General features: G+C 48.3%; 1 protein-coding gene across 2 annotated transcripts in view; it reads right to left on the reverse strand.

Annotated features, from left to right (window-relative positions):
* MMP16 (matrix metallopeptidase 16) overlaps window positions 1–23,513 on the reverse strand; it is a 154,393-nt gene that overhangs the window by 64,499 nt on the left and 66,381 nt on the right. The window contains exons 1-3 of one of the 2 annotated variants that reach the window (XM_081070078.1): window positions 15,119–15,184; window positions 13,549–13,697; window positions 4,787–4,909 (exon numbers count right to left, since the gene is read on the reverse strand). In XM_081070078.1, coding sequence (XP_080926204.1) covers window positions 4,787–4,909; window positions 13,549–13,697; window positions 15,119–15,151 — 305 coding nt within the window. In that variant the 5' untranslated portion in view covers window positions 15,152–15,184. Of the gene's footprint in view, window positions 1–4,786; window positions 4,910–13,548; window positions 13,698–15,118; window positions 15,185–23,513 lie in introns of those variants that run through there. The other variant, XM_081070079.1, reaches the window with a different exon arrangement.

Here is a 23,513-nt window from a genome sequence, read left to right on the forward strand (position 1 = left end):
GTACAGAGCATATAAAATGTATTACATATGCGGGATTGAGGTTTGCAAACAAGTTGTTTCCTAGTAGGGACAGGATATGGCTCCACATGTGTGAGACTGATAAGAGTGAAGTGAAAGTAAACATGTTTTTGTGTGAAACTGAGCAAAACAAAACTGAGTGATAAACACATTTACCAAGCAACGTCTGATCATCACCTAAGAGGAAACAAGTCCAAGGAAGAGAGGACAAAAGCAGAGCTCAAGAGCAATGCTGTGAGAGGTCCGACTGGGTGCTGGGCTAAGACCCTCTGCGAGGGGCAAGCCACCACACTCTGGGACTCTCCAAAGTTCTTCCTTGCAAGACCAGCTCGCCTCAGACCCTTTGTGGGCCCAGTCGCCTCTCCCGGACCAGGGACCTTCTCCACCCCGACTGACTGTGGGACTTGGTTCGTTATTAAATTCTATTCTGTTCTGTATAACCTTCTGTGCTGACCAGAGCATTGGCCTCTGGAGGGACATTGGCTCCCAAATAAAGCTGTGCTACTCACTCTATCTGCACCTGTGTTCCGGGACTTTGTTCCCCACTCATGTCACGAGTACCATGCAGGGACGTAGGGCCCTGCCGAGGGGTTAATGAACGGCCCCTTGACTCTCAGGTAGAGACTGAAATATAGTGACTGCCCTTTCAGGCGCTCGCGACAAGCCCTGAGCTGGGCGCCCGCAAACACCGGCTTGGAAACCTTCATGCCACTGAGAGGCGCACGCTGACTAATAACAGAAACTAGGGCACCAAGAAGCCCATCGCATCCACAGGAAGGAAGGCGGTGACACTTAACAACTCTAACACAGGACACACAACATTATTCACATGCGTTTGCAAAAAAAACAAAACGGTGCCATGAAACAAATACAATGAAGGTTATGTTTGAAACACTTAATAGAGCTAATATACTTGTATTCACATTTTGTTTGTACAGTTGATGTGACTTCACCTTTTTTTCTCAGGTACGAGAAATGGTCACAGACTAGAGACTGAGAAGGGAGCCCCTCGGCCCTCACGGTAACTACTCGGCTGTTTCCGAAGAGCCAGCTTTCCAGGCCAGGTGGACTGAGTCTGTAAAACTCTGGGCCTTATTTCAATGGTGACTGTTTCCTCTGGACACAAAACGTGAGTTCTTTTTGAAGTGAACAGGCTCCCCAGGTTCAGTGAGCTCCCTGGGTTTAGTGAGAAATGAGAGACGTGTGTGGGCAGGACAGACGACCCCTCAGCGACTTCTACATCCCTTCTCTGCGTGACTTTCAAGTACAACGACAACTTCTGTGTGTCCTTGGCAGTCGAGGAGCAATCACGTAGAAGCAGCTTAGCTAGCGGACGAATTCACTGGGAAAACCCATATTAACTAACATAATGTAATCAAACATAATATTATCACACTGATTTATTATGAATACTCATGAACATAGTACCATGTTAAAAATAGATGCCTCTGGCAATTTACAGATGGATCCCATTGGTCCCTTAGTACATAAAATACTATGCTGGGGTTTAGATTTTAGAGAGAAAAGGAACTTAGGCTAAGTCTGTTTTATATAATACTAGTATATTTTGGAAATAAAAATGTAATTGATAAAAAAGATGTGACTCATTTAGTGCCTAAAATTGTTTTAAATAAAGTGTAACCAAAGTCTACTAAGAATTCACCAATTTACTCAACAACTCTTTCCTGAGGGCGTAATGCGTAGCAGGCCCTCCCCCAGGCTCTGGGGGCATGACAAGCAGACAATGGAGCAGCTCCTGCGTCTCTGCATTCGTACCCACTCTCCCACCCAACACTCCACCAGGCCACACTCCACTCCTGCCCAACTCATCTGTGCATTGCCGGCTGTCACATAAGCTGTCACATTAATTGAAGGAACACCTAATTACCCAAGAGGCAAAACTCATCCTAAAATAAAAAAGTAGTAGCAAATGTTGATACCATATTTACCACACGCAAGTCAACTTCTTAACACCTTGTATATCTCTTAACTTTAAACTGTAATATCCTCAGCTCTCATTCCCAACTTTCTATAAATCTGTTAGAAGTCACTCAACAACTTCTGCAATTTGTCTGGTAAGTTAAAAGAAGTAAACATGACAGCTGGCTTTTACCAAGCTCTGCTTCAAGCACTGTGCTAAGCTTTGTTTTTTCCATCACCTGACAATTTTCTCCCAAGCTTTAAGTAGGAGGTATTATTACAATACTCATTCTGCACACAGGGAAACCGAGACATAGAAGCCTACGTCACTTGCCCCTGGTTTTACAGGTGACAGGTAGCAGAGCCAGGACTCAAACCAGATCTTTCTCACTCCATATCCAGGCTCTGAACCATATGGTTCAGATGACGGCCACTTGTGGGGACAGACACCTGGTCACCTGAAGATTCAAAGTTGGCTGAGACAATGTCAATATAGGGACACAGCATACATGGCGTTATGATTGGTTCTCAGCAGAATGGCTTTTTTTTTTTTAATTAGTTTCAGGTGTATAAAACAATGTAATAGTTAGACATTTACACCCCTCACAAAGTGATAATCCTCTCCCCCAATCTACCACCCCTCTGACATCATATGTAGCTGATACAGTTCCACTGACTCTATTCCCTGTGCTGTCCTCCACATCCCGTGACTATATATATTTTAAATTATAGTTGACCCTCGGGCACTGCTGGTGAGATTGCAGGTTGGTGCGGCCACTATGGAAATCAGTATGGAGGTTCCTCAAACAACTAGAAATGGAACTACCTTATGACCCAGCAATTACACTCCTAGGTATCTATCCAGAGAAATCCAAAATGCTGATTCGAAAAAATGTGTGCACCCCTATGTTTATTGCAGAATTATTCACAATAGCCAAGACATAGAAACAACTGAAATGCCCATCGGTAGATGACTAGATTAAGAAATTATTGTACATTTATACAATGCAATATTAGTAGGCCATAAAAAAGAATGAAATCTTTTTTCATTCTTTTCATTCTATCATTTGCAACGACATGGATGGACCTAGAGAACATTATGCTAAGTGAAATAAGTCAGACAGAGAAAGACAAATACCATATGATTTCACTTATATGTGGAATCTAAAGAACAGAATAAATGAGCAAACTAAATAGAAATAGTCTCAGGCACATAGAGCATAATGGCTTTTAACAGTTTATCTCTTCCTCCTGAATTCTATGTTCAGTGAAAATACCCTTTAAAGGTGAAAAAGGAAAAAGATTGTATTAGGAAGGAAAGAAGGAAGGAAGGAAGGAAGGAAGGAAGGAAGGAAGGAAGGAAGGAAGGAAGGAAGGAAGGAAGGAAGGAAGAAAGGAAAGAAAGAAGGAAAGAAGGAAGGAAGAAAGGAAGGAAGAAAGGATGGAACGAAGGAAGGAAGGGAAAGAGGGAGGGAGGGAGGGAAAATAGAAGTATACAAAATGCTCATTTAAAACCCCAGAAGGCAGAAAAAGAGGGAAGACCAAAAAAAAAAAAAAAAAATGTACGGCAGCAACAGGCAGCAGAGACTGGCCGATATTAACTATGTCACTAATCACTTTAAATGTGAACAGTCAAAACACACCGATGAAAGGCGTGGATTAAACAGCAAGAACCAACCATATGTTGTCTACTAGAAACCCACTTTACATCTAAAGACAGTGATAAGGTTAAACAGAAAGGGACAAAGAAAGACACACCATCCTTCACTGATCAAAAGAAAACTGTGTAATAACTACTCATTTCAGACAGTGCCGACTTCAGAGCAAGGACGAGTGCCGGGGATAAAGGTGGGCATTGCACAATGATCAAGGTGTTGCTTTTTCCAGAAGACATAGCAAACCTTAACATGTATGTGCCTAAGGACAGAACAGCAAAACACACAAGGCAAAGACTGACAGAAGAACTGCCGAAGCAGTAGACAAATACACTTGTAGGTGGAGACTTCAACACCCTCAGTAACTGACAACCCTGCAGACAGGAAACGGGGCGGGACATGGCTGAACTGCCCACCAGCATCAGTCAACCACTCTCATTGACATTAGAGAACACTCCATCTTTTCCTTCAAAGACCTTCACGCACACCTCACTGAGGAAGACACACCGACAGCAAATAAGCACATGCAGATAGGCTCCGCGTGACGTCATCAGGGGCTGCTCAGCATGACATCATTGGGGGAATGCTCAGCGTGACGCCATCAGGGGAATGCAAACCAAAATAACAACACGCCACCGCAGCACACCTGTCAGAAGGCTTACACCCCAGAACTCGGACACCACAGAGTGCTGGGAGGACATGGAGCCCCGGGAACTCTCACCCATCAATGGCAGGGCTGCAAAATGGTGCAGCCACTTTGATAGTTTGGTGGTTTCTTGCAAAGCTAAGCGTAATTTACCATACGATTAGCAATCACCCTGACACTGAAAGTTGTATAAGGGTTCAAAGACATGCTGTTTACACGGCAATTATTTACCTCTTTCAGCTGACTCTTTTCGTAGACTGTGGTACTTGTGCTAGAATACTCATCTGTCAGACCCTCCCCCGCCCAGCACCGGCTTTCATTCGCAGAAGCTGGAAGGTCAGTCGACACGGGACTGAGAGCTCCCAGGAATGTGTACCGGGCCCCCTAATGGACCGTTATTCTCGTTCTCGATCGCAGTGTAAAGTTCCTTATGTTAGCAGCACACCGTATGTCACCATGCAGTCGCGTGCTTATGATGCCAAACGAAGCCTCCCCATAAGTAGCTGTGAGGAAGCGGAAAGCAGACATCCGGCGCCGGCTCTCCTACCTGTAGGTTATGTGCTTGTGTTGCCACTTCTGCCCCGTCAACGCGTATCGCTTTCGGCGGACATGAAACTGGGAGCTACCTGTGGTCTGGTCGGGCACGCCACATCGAGGCCTCTTCATCCAGCTGCAAAAAGCAGGAGGTACAGTTACTGACCGGCCACCGCAGTCATGCACTTCCAAACGCTAACCTACGACAGTGCTCACGTCGTGGGAAACAGACGGGACAACACTGCCCATGTTCTTGCAGCCTGCGCGAAGTAGAAAGCACATTGTTTTTCCTGGACGATCAAGAATCACTAGTTTACCATTCAGATCCTTTAGCTATTTTTTCTCTAATTTATTTTTAGCTAAGTGTAGACCGAGTCTCATAAAATGAGACTTTCAAAAGTAAATTATCACTAAGGTCTCTTCTAGTTTTAACATTCAACCGTTTTTAAAGTCTATTCTATGACATGAAGAGTCACGAAGGTGCAGGCTGATGTCTTCCTGCTTCCACAGACGTAAGTTGTCTGTTTCAGCAACATTTGCTTTCTGCTCCCTGTTCCTCTTTCCGCTTTGATCTTTAGCTTCCAAGTAGCAGCCATTTGCTCTGGGTCTTTAATAACCGAATTTAAGGCTTAAGACAATTTTTTTCTGAGTATGAGGTTCAGCATCGCACAAGCTTTAACATATCTGAGTTAGGAAAATAAAATGCTTCTTTATTGATTTATTACTTTTCAATACAGATACAGTTGTCTAACTTCTTTTCTAGAGAGTCGCACTTGAGCATTGTCATATTTTCTACATACTCTTGCTTCTCATCTAAGGAGAAAGATTTTTATGATTTTGAGTAGTTTTTCTTTAGTGACTCATAAAATGGCTTTACCGTTCAATATCCCATTTAATTTAACAGTTGCAAAGCTAATGCAGAACCTTTATGGTGCAATATGCTTCAGAAAGTGGAAATAAGAAAAGAATCAATTTTTGCTGTATTTCACCAAACACTTAACGATTTCTACACTCTTTACATGGAATAGAGCTGGCTGTGGAGATGACTTTCTAAAGACGTCCATTTTGTGAAAATGAATAAAACAGTTTACATGTTACATGGATAAATCAGCAATTCAGCTTTTATAAACATAAGAATAACCTCATGCAACAATGAAATCATGACAGTTACTTTTTAAGAAAGATGGTGCATTTCCAATAAGCACTGCCATTCTCCCCTTTTCATTCTGCCCCAGTAAGTGTACACATTGCAGTTATCAGACCTAACAAATCTCGCCTAGTTTACAATGCACTGTAGAATTACTTCAGAAAATCACTCTTTGCGTTTATTAAAATGTCCAGATCACATGAGATGTCTTGTAAGTGTTACCTCGTAGGAGGCCTGTGGGACTGAACTCGGGAGGTGAGGCTGGAGACCTCTGAGTTTTAACTACCACTCCCTGGGACTCCGGACCCACTGAACTGGAGCAAAAACAGTCAGGGCGGGGGAATCTAACACACCCAGCACCTCGTACAACCCCGGCATAGGAAGATATCCGGGAGGAGGTGGAGAGGAAAAGGCATTGCTTTCTTTATATGCTGTGAGCTCTGCATGCAGCCCTAACTAGCAAACACTAGGCACTCGTGGTGGGCTTTTATAGAAGGGTATTTCTTTAATCACATCAACAAAATTGTAATATTCCGAAGGCAGGTGCGTATGCTTTATCTCACCAAAAGTACTGGGACAATAAACAATATATGCTTGTTAAACATGATTAAATTTACTAAATGTGGGATGTGATTACACTTATATTTAGCCGAGGAAAATGTTTAAGGAAACACTAGGAGAAGAAATAATTCTGCAGTGCGTAGTGGGATGAAATTTGACAACAATATTAGCTATTATCAGAATTAAATGTACTCTCAGTGAGAACATGCTCTCTCAAGTTATGTCAATAATCTGCAAAATTAAGAGGGGAAGGTAGTACGGAGTTGAAAACCCTTCCCACATTCAGGCATGTGACGCTGGGTGCGGCCACCTTTCCCGCCCAGACGAGGACGGTGTGTCTGTGAGTGTGAGACGCCCCTGCCACAGGCATTCCTTGTTGTCCAGTCCCTTACGCTTTTCTTCTTCATATATTTACTCATTCCATCCGGATCCATTCATCCTACAATCTTTCGAGCTTGAGACTTTTTTTTAAACAGTGTGGATACAAAGGTACGCCAGGCAAGAGGCCTCGTTGAGTTTGAGGCCGTGGGTCAGACGTGCGTGAAGACAACGGGCTCTCAGGGCTCTCTCCGCCCATCCTGGTGTCCCTTCTAACTCTGCGTGGCACAAGCAAAAGGGCGCGTGTCCTGCCCCAACCCTGCACCCACTGCTCTGACGCCTACCCAGAGCACCCACTGCTCTGACGCGCACCCTTCCGATGCCCGAGCCATCGTCCACTGCTCCGCCCTCACAGCCCACAGTCACGACACGATCGCTTCCGCATTTCCCTGCTGCCTCTCTCTCCGCAATGCCTGCCTTCCCACGCCTAAAGAACAACCTTCCCAAAGCTCTGCGGTGTCCTCCACGTTCTCAGCACCATGCTTTTACAGAAAGTCTGAGTGAGGCGTCCTTAGCGAGGTGTCCCGTCCGGCAGTCGGGCTGCCACAGCACCAGGCCTGTGTCTGCCTGGTAGGCGGTGGGCTCTGCTCTGTGTGGAAGACCTTTTCCTCCCGGTTCATGCTGAGACCCCTAACCATCCCGCACTGTGTAACTCGCACACGCACACACGCCACCGACACAGCGTTGGACTGGGGGCGCTGGCTGGGATGTGTCTGTCTCTATCGCGCACACTGGCCTGTGGGGCAGGCCAGAGCCCAGGGCCCGAGCCCGTGAAGTCCCCAGTGAGGTCCAGGAGGCGCTGAACGGAGTGAGCAAGCCTTCTCTGCACACTCATCGCCCCGCTGTCCCTCATGCTCCGTGCCGCCTTCGCAGCTCTTTCCAGCTCTGTGCTCGAACAAGGCTTCCGCCTGGGCATGTGCAGTCACAGGCAGTCACGCAGGTGGAAGAGCAGGCACGACCCAACATCCACGAGCAGTTCCGTGCACAGAACCCTGCGTGAGAGTCGCTCAAGCTGAGAACGGGCCACGGGACCTCCCAGTATTGGTGCCCACCCTGAACCCTCACAGACAGGTACTGTGAGCAGGTGTGATTTATCGAGACACAGCCAATCCCTGTACAGTCACAGAACATTCCCGCACTGCACAGCACACAGTCGCTGAGACAATTCGGTCTCCAGGCTTTTCGCACGAGTCCAACATTCAAAATATTCCTTAATCTCTTAAGCAGTTGGGTTCTCCCCGCTGCAAATTTTACAGCTCTCCATGCATACAAACTACAGGAGTGTTAACGGGACTTACCAGGGAATCGGAGGCTATGTGACACGGACACACAACTGGCGTGAGACTGTCGTTAGTCAGGAGTTGGGCCTTCGCCTCTAGTTGCCATGAGATCGACGTGAATTCATTGTGCAACCAAATGCCTCGGTGTGTTTGGTAAGTGCCCTGTGTGCGGTACACAGAGTGCAAAATGCACAAGTAAACTGACTGTCTCGCCTAAGGCGTGACAAACATCACAGGAGAGAAACAGGGGTCGACTCTGAGGCCGTGACTTTCCTCCTTTCTCAGTGTGCCAACACACACTCACACGCCTGTATGTCTTTACTGACACCTTGGCGCGGGTGCTAAGCTGCCATTCCAGGGGAAGCAAAGATGGGGGCAAGGGGCGCCTGGGGAGGGTGAGCTGCGAGAAAGGCTTTAGGAATCAAGGTACAAATGCAGCCGTCACCTCCATTTTCATAAACAAAATGCTGGCATTCAGCACTGATTTAAATGTCTAGAAGCCAGAGAATTTCTAGATCGATTGGGCAGATCATGCATGTCTTCATTTAAATTAACTTGAAAAGGAAACATGCCTAGAACCAGTGCTCTGGGGAGGAGCTACTACAAACGCTGGGGGCCGGGGGCCGGGGGCCGGGGCTCAGGATGTCCGCCCCGCGGCTGAGAGGCCGCCACTAGTCAGGCTGGGGTTTCCATGTCTTCCTCAGTTTCCTCGTCCATAACCAAAGGTAAGATATTGAGTTATCATCAGGAATCTGTTAGTTAAATCGTGTGAAACCCTTCCGACTACTCAGCAGATAGCAGCTGCTATAATTAACATACAATTAGAGTACCAACTATTGTTTCACAAACATCAGGCCACGGCTGCAGGAGTTACCGGCAAATCAACAGCTTCAGCTCACCTCGACCTCATGCAAACACTAAGCACTGTTTTTCAAAACAAGCATATTCCTGGCATTTTGTTAATAAAAGTACCAACAGATACACTAGCCCGTTTTGTGTAGTAAAGTAGCCACGAGCTGTGAAACAAGTGGTAGGAGCGCTACAAGCCAGCACACCTCAAACAGCAGCCCTGGTTTCAGTAAAATCTTATTTGAATGAGTTGGGTCTTCATGTCACACACACAGGACCACCCAGCGCACAACCCCAAGGTGTCTCTACGCTGTCACCACATGCCCGGTGCTCTGAGGGGGGCTGCCCACGGCCGCACTCACCAGGGCACAATGGGACGCTGTCCCCTGGAGTTGGAACTCTCGGTGGCCTGTGCACACACACCCACCTTTACCAAGAGAATAGAAAGGACTCACACAAATCTGTCTTGTGCCTTAGGAATCAGTAATCTAAGAAAAGTGTTCATCAGCTTCGTATCTGAAAGAGGCTTCTCTCTTCCAGACTTTTCCAAGTTCTACGGAAAGGTAAGCGTGATGTCTGCTATTTAGAGTTGTTCCCAAGAGAGCTTCTAGATCTTTCTAAAAATGTTGACTTTTACCACTTCAAACACCTTGAGGTTTTGTTTGATTCACAGAGCCACGTCCAGCAGTTACAAGATTTTTAAAAATGGGTCACTTGGGCTCCACTGTGGGAGGGTGACATGCACGCTGGTGCCCAGGTTCTTTCTGTACCACTCATGAGCTTCCCCCATGGGCACACGCTTCCTCCCTGAGCTGCCAGGTTAAAGCACTTGGAGCAAATCAAAGAAGCCGCCACAACCTGCACCATGAACAAAAGCTCAGTAAGTACTGGCTGGCCTGTGAGCGCCACCTTTCACCTTCCAGGAGGCAAATCTGCACTCATGCTCAGGCAGCTGCCAAGCGTCCCTCTGTTGGGTCAGTCCGAAAACGCGGACCGACCCCTGTAACGTTGCGGTGTCCCGGCACCCCCGGGAAGCTGGGACTCCACCGATGTCCGTAAGGAGAAAGAGCGCACTGAGGGACCTTTCATATCTACACTGAAAAACAAGTCTTAACTTCACAAGTTAGACAGAGGACGGAAAGTCATGGAACACACTGGTAATTCAGCCCAAAAGCTTGGGGTAGATCTAAATACATTTAATTCTAAAATTAGGAGTCCAAATACCACCATAGTTTCGTAATAATTCTTTGAAACAAAAAAGCCACTTATTCAGTCTTCAATTAATATAATTAACATAAATTTCTGGGCATGGTTTGAATAAATTAAGTCAAATTAATCAGATCATCCAAAATATATGTATCATGTGCGTGTGTGCACGTGTGTGTACATACATATATGTGGAGAGAGATCAAAAAAGAAAGATCATCTTACAAACGATATCCCATAAAGCATTCTTCAATCCTGACTCTGTACACACATAAAAGATAAACTAAACTTTATAAGTACTTACTATTAACATTATGAAAATGTATTAGATTTATTTTCATTATCACCTTGCCATCTTTTTCTCTCCTTGTTAAATACATCTTTTTTATGCATAACATAAATTGCTCCCCTTATTAAGTGAGCTTGCTTCCAGAAATTAGCTAAGAAACCCATAATTTAAAAGAACTATTGTAATATAAGATAATGAGTTCGCGTGACGTTGGGGGGTCTTCTTTATTACTGTCTTGCCAACACCAACGCTCATTAGCATGACAGCAATTAACGTGCCATTTAACATAATACCTACATTTGTTGCTTGAAAATGGTCAATTTCTTCACGGTGATATACAGATGCCCACAACTGGCAGTGCTCCTGTTAATTACGCAAGGATTAATAGACTGAATGTACCAAATATCTGTGCGCCAAAGGAGGGCATCATTATGTAACTTAAAAACAACTGATCTTGAAAAGAGTCTAAAATTAGATGAAGTTTGTAGCATGTGAAAATGAATCCTAAGACATGATTTGAATACAGAGGAGTCGTGACAGGTCTGTAATCGTAGTCCATACCTTCTGTAAAAGGCTTAAGTAGAAAGTCACACCTGGTCCTGTGACGCCCTACAATAGCAGAGCGCCTTCTGCACGGAGTGTCGGCTCACGCCCATCTGAGATCCAAAAGCACAGACAGTTGCTTAGGGGGCGTGATTGTAGGGATTTACTTACAAAAACAGTACGCTCTTCGAGCTGAATACTCTGAGCAACAAAACCACGAGCCTGCGGCCACATCAGGAGGCGAGTGAAGAGTGGCCTCCAAGGTGAGTGACAGTGGTTGTGGCAAAGGGGACAGAGAAGCATGGCAGTCTAAAAAGGCAAAGCTTCAGCAGGTCCGCCAAGAAAGAACTACAGGTATAACACTCTGCTGAAAGGAAACGATGCATTTCCAATCCAAAAAAGACTAAATTGGAACAAAGTTTTGTAAAACAAACAAAAAACAGCAAAAACAAAAGCAGCCCCCCAAACGGGCTGGTGTTCAGGGAAAGGCTGTCTGCGCAGTTGCTCCGCTCTCTGCAATGCTGTAACTCACAGAAGTGCTGCCTTCACTCCCACACACGCCACCGGCCTGGCTCCTGTCTGGACCTGAGCCTCCGCGAGCCGGACGTGGCCAGGCCAGTGCAGACTCCTCTCCATGGGACGGGCCCTGGCTAATCCCGCACGCCTCTCCTCCATCCTCTACTGGAGAAGAACTTTTACTCGCTCGCTCTCTGAAGGAATCACACCCATTCATCCTGGGACCTTCCAATGACCAGAAGGCTCTCTCAAAACTGGAGGAAACACAGATGTCACCTTCTATAAGACGTCCGTTCCTTAATTTTATTATGTAGTAGTGAGCTGATTTTCAACAAAAATTTGCTTGGTTTCCCAAGGGCTCCGTGTGCTATAGTTTTGAACAGTGAGCCATAGTTTCCATGAGCATCGACTAGAAGGTGAGAGCCTGTGGCGGGAACGGCGAGGCTGCTCTGTGTGAGACGTTGGGACACGGGGCACCGTGCACACACACCCACCAAAGGCAGGGTGCCGGAGCCTGGGCTTACCGCCTGACGCTGCATTGAGTCAGAACAGCCGTGTACAAAGAGCGAAAATGGAAGCTTGACAGTAGGCGACGAAGAGAGAATCGGAACGATTAGAGGGCAGCCGGGTGAAAACACCCACATTCTATTCCCAGTACTGCCTCTCATTCTTGCAGAATGCATGAATTCTTGAATTTATTTTCCCAGCTGTAGACCAAAGGTAACATTTATGTATCTCTAAAAATGCGAAGAGAGGTAATGCATTTATTTTTTCAAATTGCTCTGACGTTAATATTCAAGTCTTTCTCATGTGCTTTGCAGTCTCGATGAGCCAGAAATAGAATAGCACGGCTAACGTCTGCCATATCAGAAGGCAAAATATCGATTTAAAGTTATACACTAAATTAGTTTAATATGTCAGGATTAATTCTGTGTGTCTGAGCCCAAACGTCTCAGGTACTTAAGGTTTAAGTGAGATAAACGTGTCTTTGGTGGAGGTACGCAGCACGGCGCAGGACATTCCCCAACCAAACGTGAAAAGGTGCAGATTCCACAGCTACCCGGGACCTCACTGAGCCTTTGACGTTCAGATTCTTTCTTAAAAACACAGAGAGAAAATGTACCCCTGCCTTCCCCATTGTGGGGAGTTGATGTATGACGATCTCATTAAACGATGGAACAGCTTTACTTTGCATCAAGGACTCAATAACCACAAACAGCCCCGGCTCTGGGAGAACGAACCACTTCCTCCGCTGCTGTCCAAACAACAATGCTGGTCCAGGCTGACGCCCGCCCCGGTGGCGACGTGATATGTGACTCCGTCTGGCTACGCAGGGAACTCTGTGTCGCTTCAAAGGGACCATCCTGTGAAGCTGTATCAGCCTCTTTCACACATAGAAGGCCCCGTAAGGAGTTATTAGTTGAATAAATAAGTGGACAATGGGAGGAATCGATCAATAAAGTAACAAACATTAACAGAGTAAAAACAAGCCCTTTGTTAATAAAACATTGAAAGCAGAGACTTCTCAGTGAAAACCCCTCTTTGATTTAGGCATTTCGAGAACGGTCACTAGTGGGGGGCTAGCAGACTGGAGACTGGCTCTCTGTCACCCTCTCCCCCAAAAGATCCCCGAGTGGACGCTTCCCATACCCCTTGGTGTCATGTTGCTCCTCTGGCCGACCTGAGCGCCTGATGTGCCCTCACTTATGCACAGTCTGCTTGCTGTCCCCGCCGCACAGCCCCCTCTGTCACTCTGGCAGGGACCGCCGCTGTACGTCTACGTTGCCTCCCACTGCTCCCACTTACTTCTCTATTTTGAAAACGTGCCGCTAAAGTCAGGTGAGTAAAGGTGACCGCTCTGAGGAGTGCAGTTTAAAGAGGTGAGGCGGAAAACAGCAGCTCCCGACACCAGCGGCTCTGTCTGTGCTTGCCGGAGTCCCCCCAAGTTTTCGGGCCACGGGGTCGGGCGCAGGGACCAAAACAGAAAGAGCGGGGCTGCTACTCACTCGATGGTGTCCCTGTCCACCTTCCCTGTCATGTTGATGCCGTAGAAGTGCTGCATGGCGGCCAGCGCGGACTGCATGGCCTCCGCCGAGCGCAGCACCGACATCCTGGGGTCCGTCGGGGGCAGGTAGCCGTACTTCTGTAACCAAACCTGCAAAACAAGCACACGGCCGAGCCACGGTTATGCTGATGAACTCACGTCTGCAGCGCATGTTCGAACTTCATTTCCCCTACGAGGGCAGAGATTAAGTGTTTTATCTCTTTTTAACATATATTCTATAGTTTAAGTTATTTGATATAATTTCAGTGGTTGTTCTGGATCTTTCTAACATTCCGACAAAGACTAACTGAGAAAAACAGAAGCATCAGCACTTGCAAGCTCGCGGTTCACGAGGCACTGCAGCACTGGACACAGCCACGAGCTCACTCCGCCCTCGAGGAAGTCAGCTTCCCAAGTCAAAGGACGGTCCTCTCCCACACCTGAAGCCACCGACACATCCACGCTGCAAGGGGGCGTTCACGGCATGTGTCGCCTCTAAACTGCCCTTTTCTGGAACAACTGACCAGCGACCACAGCTGGGAAGAGAGCATGCTCACAGGCAGACCATCTGTCACGACATTTTGGGTACAAATTCTATGCAACTGGTCTACCCAATTGTCACTCCATGTCCTCAAAGGTAGGTAACCACTGCTCATGCAAAGACTATTCTTTCATATTTAAGATGATTCACTTCAATCCACACACAGATGAAATTGATGATCTTAAGTAGGTTTCGCCCTGTCTCTAAGACTCTCATGATTTTTCTGTCCTCTTTGCCAGGGAAGAGCAATTGGGGAGGATAGTGAGACAGAGATGGCAGAGTTAGTCTCATATCCCAGGCGTGATTACAGCCACATTTCAGAGTCATTAGGTTAGATTTTAAAAGTGCCCCCAACGTGTGGTATCTGGGACAAACAGTCTTTACCAGAGAGCAAATGCTTTCTGGGTTTACATTCGTTTTAAATGCACAAACGTTCAGTGCACACCCCATCCTGCTGCCCCTTATCTCAGCCTTCCACAGGGCTCCAAGATTTCCTCAAGTGCAGTGGCCTGCCCGACCGACTGTGCCTCGGGCACAGAATGGCAGCGGTGCCATTTAATGGAAGCCATTCGTTCAGCAGAACTTCCGCTCCCCACGTCTGTCTATTCATTACCGAAACAGTAGAGCCCTGAGGCTGCAGCTTTCCCCAGTGCCTGACACACGCCCACAACGGAAATGCAGGAGAGCTATGTTTCTCCACGAAAATAAACAGCGATTACAGAAGTTAAGTCTCACCCAAAGAAACCCATATTGAATACATCAACATCTTAACGTGTGAAACACGAGTGGGAACATTTGAGGCATTTCCAGGACACTGATCACCTCAGAAAGGCAGCACTGTATGCACTAGGCCTAGAAGATAAACTAGAATGTTTGTCCTAAAGGCACGTAAGCAATCAGCAGGGCATCGCGGCCAGGAAGGCTTATTGTGGGGACGGCACCCAGTAAACCCGGCCACCCCAGCGCCGCCCTGCCCAGACGCTCACCTCACCTGATCTGGAGTGAGGAGGCAGCCAGGGGACATGCGTCCTGAGTCACCTGGCCAACAGCAGTGCGGTCGGAAACAGGTTTCATGTTTCTTCTTAATGAAGGAGACAAGATTTCACTGCCAATGGATTATTTACCAGGAAATTCAATCGCTACTGTCATGCAACTTCCCCCAAATGAGATTTCATCTGGATTTTCTGTAGTATACACACACGTATTTTCTGAAATGGAACTCTTTTCCATAACACTTCATCTGCATTCATTTCTTACTTGTGGGAGAGCTGACTTGTTGCTAGGTTACTCACGGTGCTAAGCTACTGGCAATCACGTTGATGAGTAAAGAGAAAACCATTAATAATAAACCCTGTGATTTATAGACAAATAGAAAGCCTATAAAGTATATTATTTTAAGTACATAAAAAACAGCATGTTTTAAAAAATAAATATTTGATTTATGCCTTAGCGTGTCAAACAAATGAGTTGGAATAATAAAAAAAATGAATGGTGATTTTCCCTCCAGGTCTCTTTTATGTTATGTCATTTCCCATGAAAAGCTGTTTTTCCCCATGATTAAGAAGTGAGTAATTCTTTTTTATTGTAAACTATCAGTTTAGCTACGAGAGCTACCATTCTGCAGTCAGAATTGGGCCTTTTGGCTGATACATCAATGTCATTAGCCTTGTGGGTCACCAGGACTGGACCATCTTAGTGTCACTGTCATCTGTGAATAAAGAAACCGCGTGCAACACCCTCACGCCCTGGCCAGGGGCAATTCTCAGCTGCCACCTGCGAAGTATCTTTCCACACAAAGCGGCGAGTTGAGCATGACTATCTCAGTACCAAGTCACAGCGTGACACCAACGCGCCCTCAGTGCACCCCTCACTGAAGCGAGAACGCCGAGACGGCCGTCGTCCAGGTCAGTGTACAGAGCAGCCAGCCCACCCGCAGCGACGCTATAACAGGACCCTAAGGCTTCCGTACACACTAACACTCAACGTGGACGCTGCACGAGAACAAACGCCCGCTCAGATAATCCGTTCACCCAAGGGGCTACCCTCTCCCAAGTTTGCTTCTGCTTTAGGCCACCTCCTTTAACCTGCTGAGAGCACAGAATTCTGTGAGTCCGGTTGTTTTTGGTAAGATGGAAAAAGAGATCGGAACCCAATCGCTCTAATTAACAGGTTAAGGCTGCTTGCAGGACACCAGGCTGGTCAGCATGGTGACAGGAACCAGCCAGGTCACGCTGGACGCACAGTCATGTCAGAGGCGGACAAGCAGGTGGCCATGCCCACCGCGTGTGAACGCTGACCGCAGGTACCAGTGAGTGAGGGCCCGGCACACGCACCTGGTCGGGAGTGATCCCAGGCCCTGGCGTCGGTGGGCGCCTTCTGTTCTGCGGAATGCAAACCTTGTGTGGCACACGTGGAGCAGGGCTGGCAGGCTGTGTGCTCCGTCATCCTCCAGGAGAGCACGACAGAAGCCTGGGAAATCGGGACGTGACAGAAGTGACGGAGAGGGAGGGACACCTTTCCTCTGAGTCTCCTACTGAGTTGCTAACGTATGGCATTTGATACAAACGTAAATAAGTCCACAGGCCAATACTGAAGGTACCCTGGCCCCTCCAGTCCGGACCACAGGCATTCAGCCACACACTGCTACTGGAAACAGACCCTGTTTTCAACATCGTTTTAAAATCCTGCTTCTCTTGGGAGACTAAAAATACCAAATTGCCTCTTGACGGTTTGCGCCTCGATATTTTTCCCGCGTTCCAGATGCACGTAGTGGGCAGTTACGGGACATGTTCTCCCAGTGTGGACCTGGGAGAAATGCTGTCGAATGTGCAGGGCTGATGGGAGAGTTGAGAATATACAAATCCACCAGCATAACTCGCTCAGTGAGTCATATTTTGTGCTAATTGCTCTGAATTTGTGAAATGGCTCCTGCTCAAAGTAAGGTCTGTCCCCGGGGTGACGCAAGACTGAGGAGCAGGTGAGATTTAAGTTGGCTGAGCGGTGAGGGAGACAAACCACAAGTGTAAAGAGTCACATGCTGCTTCGACACCCCCACCCCCAGTTCCGAAACAGAAAGGGGACATGCAATGAGCCCCACAAGCTTGCTCTGGTTTGGGTGCCTTTGCTTTGCTCCCTGGGTGGACGTGCACATGAGAGCACTGGAAAAATACTGAGACACAAAGCAGTTTCCTCGCGGTGCAACCTGACTCCTTGGGCCCTAGCCCATCGCCTCATCCCTGGGACAACCGACTATAAAACCTCAGACAGGCCAACAAAATCTAACCCTGACCTTCACTGCCTGCTTCACGCCGCGCACCCAGACGCCTGCGCCTTCCATGCGTGAAAACCACTTCCCGTGGAGGAACTGCTGGAAGGGCCCGTTCTCTGCAGGCGAGAAGAGACACCCACTGAGAGGTAAACCCCCAGCCGGCAGACACGCCTTCCCTGGGCGGCAGCGTGAAGGGGCAGCAGCAGCACGCGCTTTCAGGACACCCGTGAAGAAAGAAGGTCTGGGTCACTCACGCTTTATGGAACCTTGTTGTGAGCAGCTGTATTAAGGGGGTCAGCTGTCCACACCCACATACCTACCGGGGTGACACCCTGGACGCGAGTATCCACAACAAGAGACGCTAAGCGGGTCCCGTGACGACTGGCAAAGGTAATCAGAAAGCCTTTAAACGATATTTCTTATGCCGTCTCTGGGCTGGTGCTAACACCCAGAGGAGTAAATGTGTCCCATGGTCAAAGCTAATAGGCTCGTCTATGCCTTCAGGTAAAGTTAAGGTACCGCGGCTGTGACCGAGGGAGAACCACAAATGCGACCGGACCCCACATCCAGGAAGACCATCTCACAGTGATGCTCAAAAATAAATAAATGATTACACTAAGGAACTTGTTAGGCCAGGAAGGAATGCATTTGAGAAGGCACAGAACAGAGAGGAAGGGTTTGGGATTCCGTTTTACCTGAAGTGTGGCTGCCCGGCCGCGAAGCCTGTCTCTGAGGCCGGTGGTTCAGCGGCTTAGTCCCAGGAGCGTGCGGTGCGGCCACCGACGTCCCACGCTCCCAGGGGCCATGGGACCAGGTCACGGTGCTCAGTAAGGGGAAAGGGAGGTGACGGTGTATGTTCTCAGCACTGACTCAGGGACAGCACTTCCATTTACACAATTGCATGTTTTATTATTTGGGGACATCGTTTCTAAAAGCTACTGACTTCATGTTAAATTTTAACATATTTACTAACAAAAATAAATCTATAATAGCATCATATTCTGGTATAACTGATGTTTTGATAAAATGTGACTGAAAGGATGCCTTTTTAATTGGTAAGTTCCCCATGCCACAAAAGACTGTCTTCCATTTCCAGGGTGACTTCTAAATGCATTTGTTAAATGCTGTCACTGACTAAAACTGACAACTAAAGTAAGTACCCTCTATTTTGTGGCGTCATCAGCAGAGCTAGTAAAAGCATAAGGACGTTTTCCCTTGAAAGACGATGAATTCACTGGTCACAAAGAATGGTGGGCTGTGGGCCTAAACATTTCTGGTCTGCAGCGACTATAACTGTGAATCTCACTACCTGTTAGCCACACTGATTAATTAAACTGGAGTGGGAGCAGCCATTCAGAATTGGTCACAGAACATTCCTAGGATACGTTAACAGGGCAGAAATTAGCATTTCTGATCATTCCAACGTCCCTAAGTCACCACCATCCCCACCGGGTCTGGACTGGGCATGAAATCACAGATACAAACTCCATTCCTTTCGACCTTTACTGTCTATGGTGTCTATTGAAATGGCTTCCTAGATAAGCACACAGCGGTGGGCAGCCAAAGCTGTTCCAGTGAACATCTCAGCGACCCGGAGACAACTGCCATGGGGACAGCCGGGACGCAGGCGACAGCTGTCGTGGTCAGGAGGCGGGTCCTTCACCTTAACAGGAACCTCTCCAATTATGACAGAAACTCACGCGTTAGGGTGCAAAGGCCAGGGAGAGTTTTGTCATCCAGCATAAGAGCAAACTGTCATTGGAACTTAGCCCCTGAGGGCAAACCCCGCAAACAGTAAGGGCTGAACCCCAGTGATAAACAACGAACAACACCTCCCCAAACCCAGCAGCGCTCCGTGGGGACCCCATCACTCGCTAGTCACGGCGCTGCAAAGTGAGAGGATTACGGTGCAGCCTCCTTATCCGCCGCCCTGGTCTTTCCTAAGTGTCCGCTGGGCTTTTAAAGGTGGATGTCCCAAAACCCCAAGGACAAAACTCCACCGACACTGAGCGCTCGCAGGTCACCCCACGGTCCCCGGGTTTCTGAGGTGGATAGAGGCGACCCCCGAAACAGTAAGTACTTGGAATAACCATCCGTGTGCTGCCACTTCACGTCAGCCGTGATCCCCGCGTCACATCTGGGCCTGTGGCCTGTGGCGCACGGGGCACTTACTCAAAGGCTTGAGCTGGGGCCTGAATCATGGGGATGGTGGATGACTCGCCCGCCTGTATTTCCTGGGGGCAGATGAGTGTCAGCAACAGCAAAAACGATGAGGAAATTAACCTCAATTAGGGTCTTCAAAGTGCAGGTGGATACCGTCCCCAGTTTTTCACATACGGCGCCACCCTCGTGTGTCTGCAGGAACACACATCTGAGGAGCGGGAAGAGGTGAAGCTCACTTCACTCAGTGTACAGACGGAGACTGGGCCCTCACCTGGGCAGTGTCACCCATGTCCCACCAGGTGTCCGAGGGAGGAGGTGGAGACCCCGGGGCGGCGGGGAGGACTTTGGAGTGTCACCTGCAATCGTTACGTGACCCAGGCAGCTCACAACACGCAGCTGTTTTCTGTATGTCGTCCGGATTAAATGGAGTTTCTGATTCCGTCATCTTAAAAAGTAGAAACATTATAATACTTCGTGACTGATGGGGAATGACCGACGAAAAAATATTGTGTGTGTTTGAGACGCTTCCTGGTCATCTCATGACAAAGTGCTTAAAAAGCTGCCACCCGTAAGTAAGTTACGCATTTCTTTTACAAAACAACGACAATGTTGCCCTTTTCTGTAAAGACAAGTAGCTGCAAAGAGTCTGCTATCCCTTGACAGCTAGTTTGAGAGTATGAAGAAAAAGAACGTTTAACCTGTCTCACCAAGACACAGGTGTTTTAGCAACGCCGGAGAAAGAAACTGCTTTTGAAGGAAAGGTGACCGGGGCAGAGAGGCACGCTTGAAAATGTTTCCGTGATCACACGACTTTCCATTCAAAGGGATAGAAAGGCATCAGCTATTAAAATGCTCTCATAATTGCCTACTTTAAACCTCCAGCACCAGAATTTTCCACCTGTCACATAACCCAATGCAGAGTAACTGCAGTGGGTTTTAAGCCCATTTGTTAAAGATAAGAAAATGCAACACCTTCTGATTTATTTTCAGGAACAATTGACAGGCACCGGGGAGGGATACGGAAATTTACCAGGAACCTTTGCATAACAGACAGTGGGATCAGAGGCTGAAGCTCACATTTGTCACCGGTAGATGACAAATGACGTAACTTTTCCAGTTGGGTGACATACCCGCGTACAATGGCATTTTTGGCGATGGCCACGTTTAAGATTAGAAATAAATGGATCTTGAAATTGTTGTGTTTCAAACTGTTAAATCAACATTTTTGGAATAACGAAGACAGTCACAGAACTCTCCAAGATAATGATTAATAACAGTTGTGAGAAGACCAAAATAAATACGGTTAATAAAACACAAAAAATATTTTTTAATTTTATGTCATTTTTAAATCTTGGCATTTCTATTTTGATGTTTTATTACATGCATAATGTTTAGCACACCTGCTCATGAATATAACTATAAGTAAAAGAGGGTGAATGTTAAAGCATTGATTGCTGGAGGTATCCAAGGTGAGGCGATCACCTTGATCTCGTAAAAAGAAAACTGCTGCATTTTTAAACAGGAAGCCACCTCCTTAAATTCATCCTTCTGTCCAGGCGGCACACTGCTCTCCTGATGGACGGGACACGCGGACAGTTTATTGCTATCCATACAATCCGTTCTGATGGGGCCAGTTCCCAAGCTCGTCCTTTCTGCCCGGCCCAGCTGAAGCTCTGAGCTTCTGGAGAATGAATTCCTTAGAATGGCTTCCAGGTCGGTCAGGATTTGGTCACGTGGCTCCGTGGGATCGGTTCTCAGACCGTCCAGCCCACCCCCAGCAGACCGCATGACAAGAGCAGCTGCCCCCTCTCTCCAGTCCCACCGGGGACCAGAAGACTCACAGGCATTAACTTTAATCCTCTAACAAGTTGACAGTTAAACATTATTATGTCTGTCTTATAAATGACAGAAGAAAACCCCAGAAAGCTTAAGCACCTCGCCCCAGGACACACCGGGGTAAGAAGAGGGATCAGTCGTGCAACGAGAGCGGATGATCTGTTACCCTGGTCTGCCTGCCTGTCTGTGTCCTGGGGAGTCCTGGGACCATTTCACAGTTCACAACGAAGGGGCAGACGTCTGCGAAGCTTCCCACAACCACTGAGAGAACCACTGAGAGCGTCCAGTCTTCAGGCAAGGAGACCACCCCACTTGACGTCACGAAGGCCCCGAGCTGTGGGCGCCAGGAGTTGGAGCTTGGCTTCTGGCGTCGCCAGGGCCAAATGCCCTGCCTGCACGGGGCGCCCTGTGCCCACGATGTTCCTCCTGGAACCCGCGGCTGTGCCCTCGCCACTTCCCCAGCTCGTCCAGGCACTTGCTCACCGCTGCCCAGATGCTGCCCGTCAGCTGTGGCCACACCTCCTTGGGCCTCTCGTCTGGCACCAACGGCTGAAACACCGTCTCCACGCTGACGACAGGCCAACATAACCCTGTGCCCCGATCGCCCCAAGCCCACACTCTGCTCTCACTGCTGCTTAGGCCAGAACTACCCGCGTCACCCTGCATTCTCCCTGCCCACGTCCTGCTTGCGAACCCCTCATCAGTCGCAGCTTCCTACCCGGACGCACACTCCCGTCTCTGCTGCCACCCTCTGTCTCAGGCACCATGGCCCCCACCGAGAGGCAGAAGGCTCCACCGGCCTCCACACTTCCAGCTTGCCACTGTTCTGTGTCCTCGCTCCACTCGTGAGAGTTGTCTTGGTTTCATCATTATTATTGCGGTGAAATCTGTGAATCCTAGAGCAGGAGCCATTTGAACCATTTTTACGCGGCTGAACCGGGCCTTCGTGGCACTATGCGCATCTGCATGGTTACACATCCATCACCGCCATCCACCCCCGGACCGTCTTCATCTTTCCAGATGGGAAGCCACGCCCCGACCCCTTCCCCTCGCCTCCCAGCCCTGGAGACACCATCTGCGTCCTGTCGCTGAGCGTGACGGCGCTCGGCACCTGTGCACGTGGGATCACAGCTGCACTGCGTCCTTCTGGGTCTGGCGGACACCAGTCGGGTGTTTCCGGGGTTCCTCCAGGTCCCAGATGCACCAGTACAGGGTTACGGGGCAACCACACTCTTGCACGCATGTCTCATGCGCTGGCCCATGGCTCTGTCAGTGGGCACCGGGCCGTGCCCATCGACTAGGTGTTGCCAACAGTCCTGTTCTCGGTGCTGGTCTGCAGATACCTGTGTGTTCCCTGCCCTCTGTTCCGGGGGTAGATCTACAAGCAGAATCAGCCAACGTGGCGGTGATTCCAGGTATGTTTGTGAGGTGCTAACGTGCCATTTTCCAGACGCCGCTACAGGTACCACGCGCGGGGCCCAACGTCTCCATTTCTTCGCCAACACTTGCTATTTTCTGCTTCTTACAGTAGCCATCCTACGGGGTGCAGAGTGATACGAGTTGTCCTTTTTAAATGTAGAGAAAGGAACGTGGTTCATCCGATGGCAACCCCTCAGCACTACCCAGTGACAATACAAAATTCAAACTCCTTCCTCCTTCCTGTGGCCTCACGTCCCTGCACGGCCACCGGTGAATCGGCACCTTTCCTCAGCCCCTCTGCTGACATTCCAGGCGTGTGGACCTTCTTTGTGTTCCTGAAACAACCCAAATTCCTCCCTGCTTTGGGCACTGCATTCACTTTTCCTGTGTACGAGCTGGACAAACGCTTCTGGTCACCCTGTCAGTGTCAGTTCAAATGAGGCTCCTTCGAAGAAACCTGCCCTGCCTCCACTTTACCGCCCTGTGGCCTCCTGCTCCCGCCCCTTGGAGCTCCCCAGGTCACGACAGGGCGGCTTCGTTCATTTACAGATTTGGTCTTTACCTTCATGCATCTCGTTGCACGTGGCAGACATGACGCCAAGCACAGTTCCTGGCACATTTTCTGAGCTTGAGTGACAGAGCCGCGAGGGCTGGTGAGTGGGGCCCCCATGCACCAACGCCCGGGCGATCTCACAGCTGA

Source organism: Rhinolophus hipposideros, assembly GCF_964194185.1.
Source record: "Rhinolophus hipposideros genome assembly, chromosome: 13".
NCBI lineage: Eukaryota > Metazoa > Chordata > Mammalia > Chiroptera > Rhinolophidae > Rhinolophus > Rhinolophus hipposideros.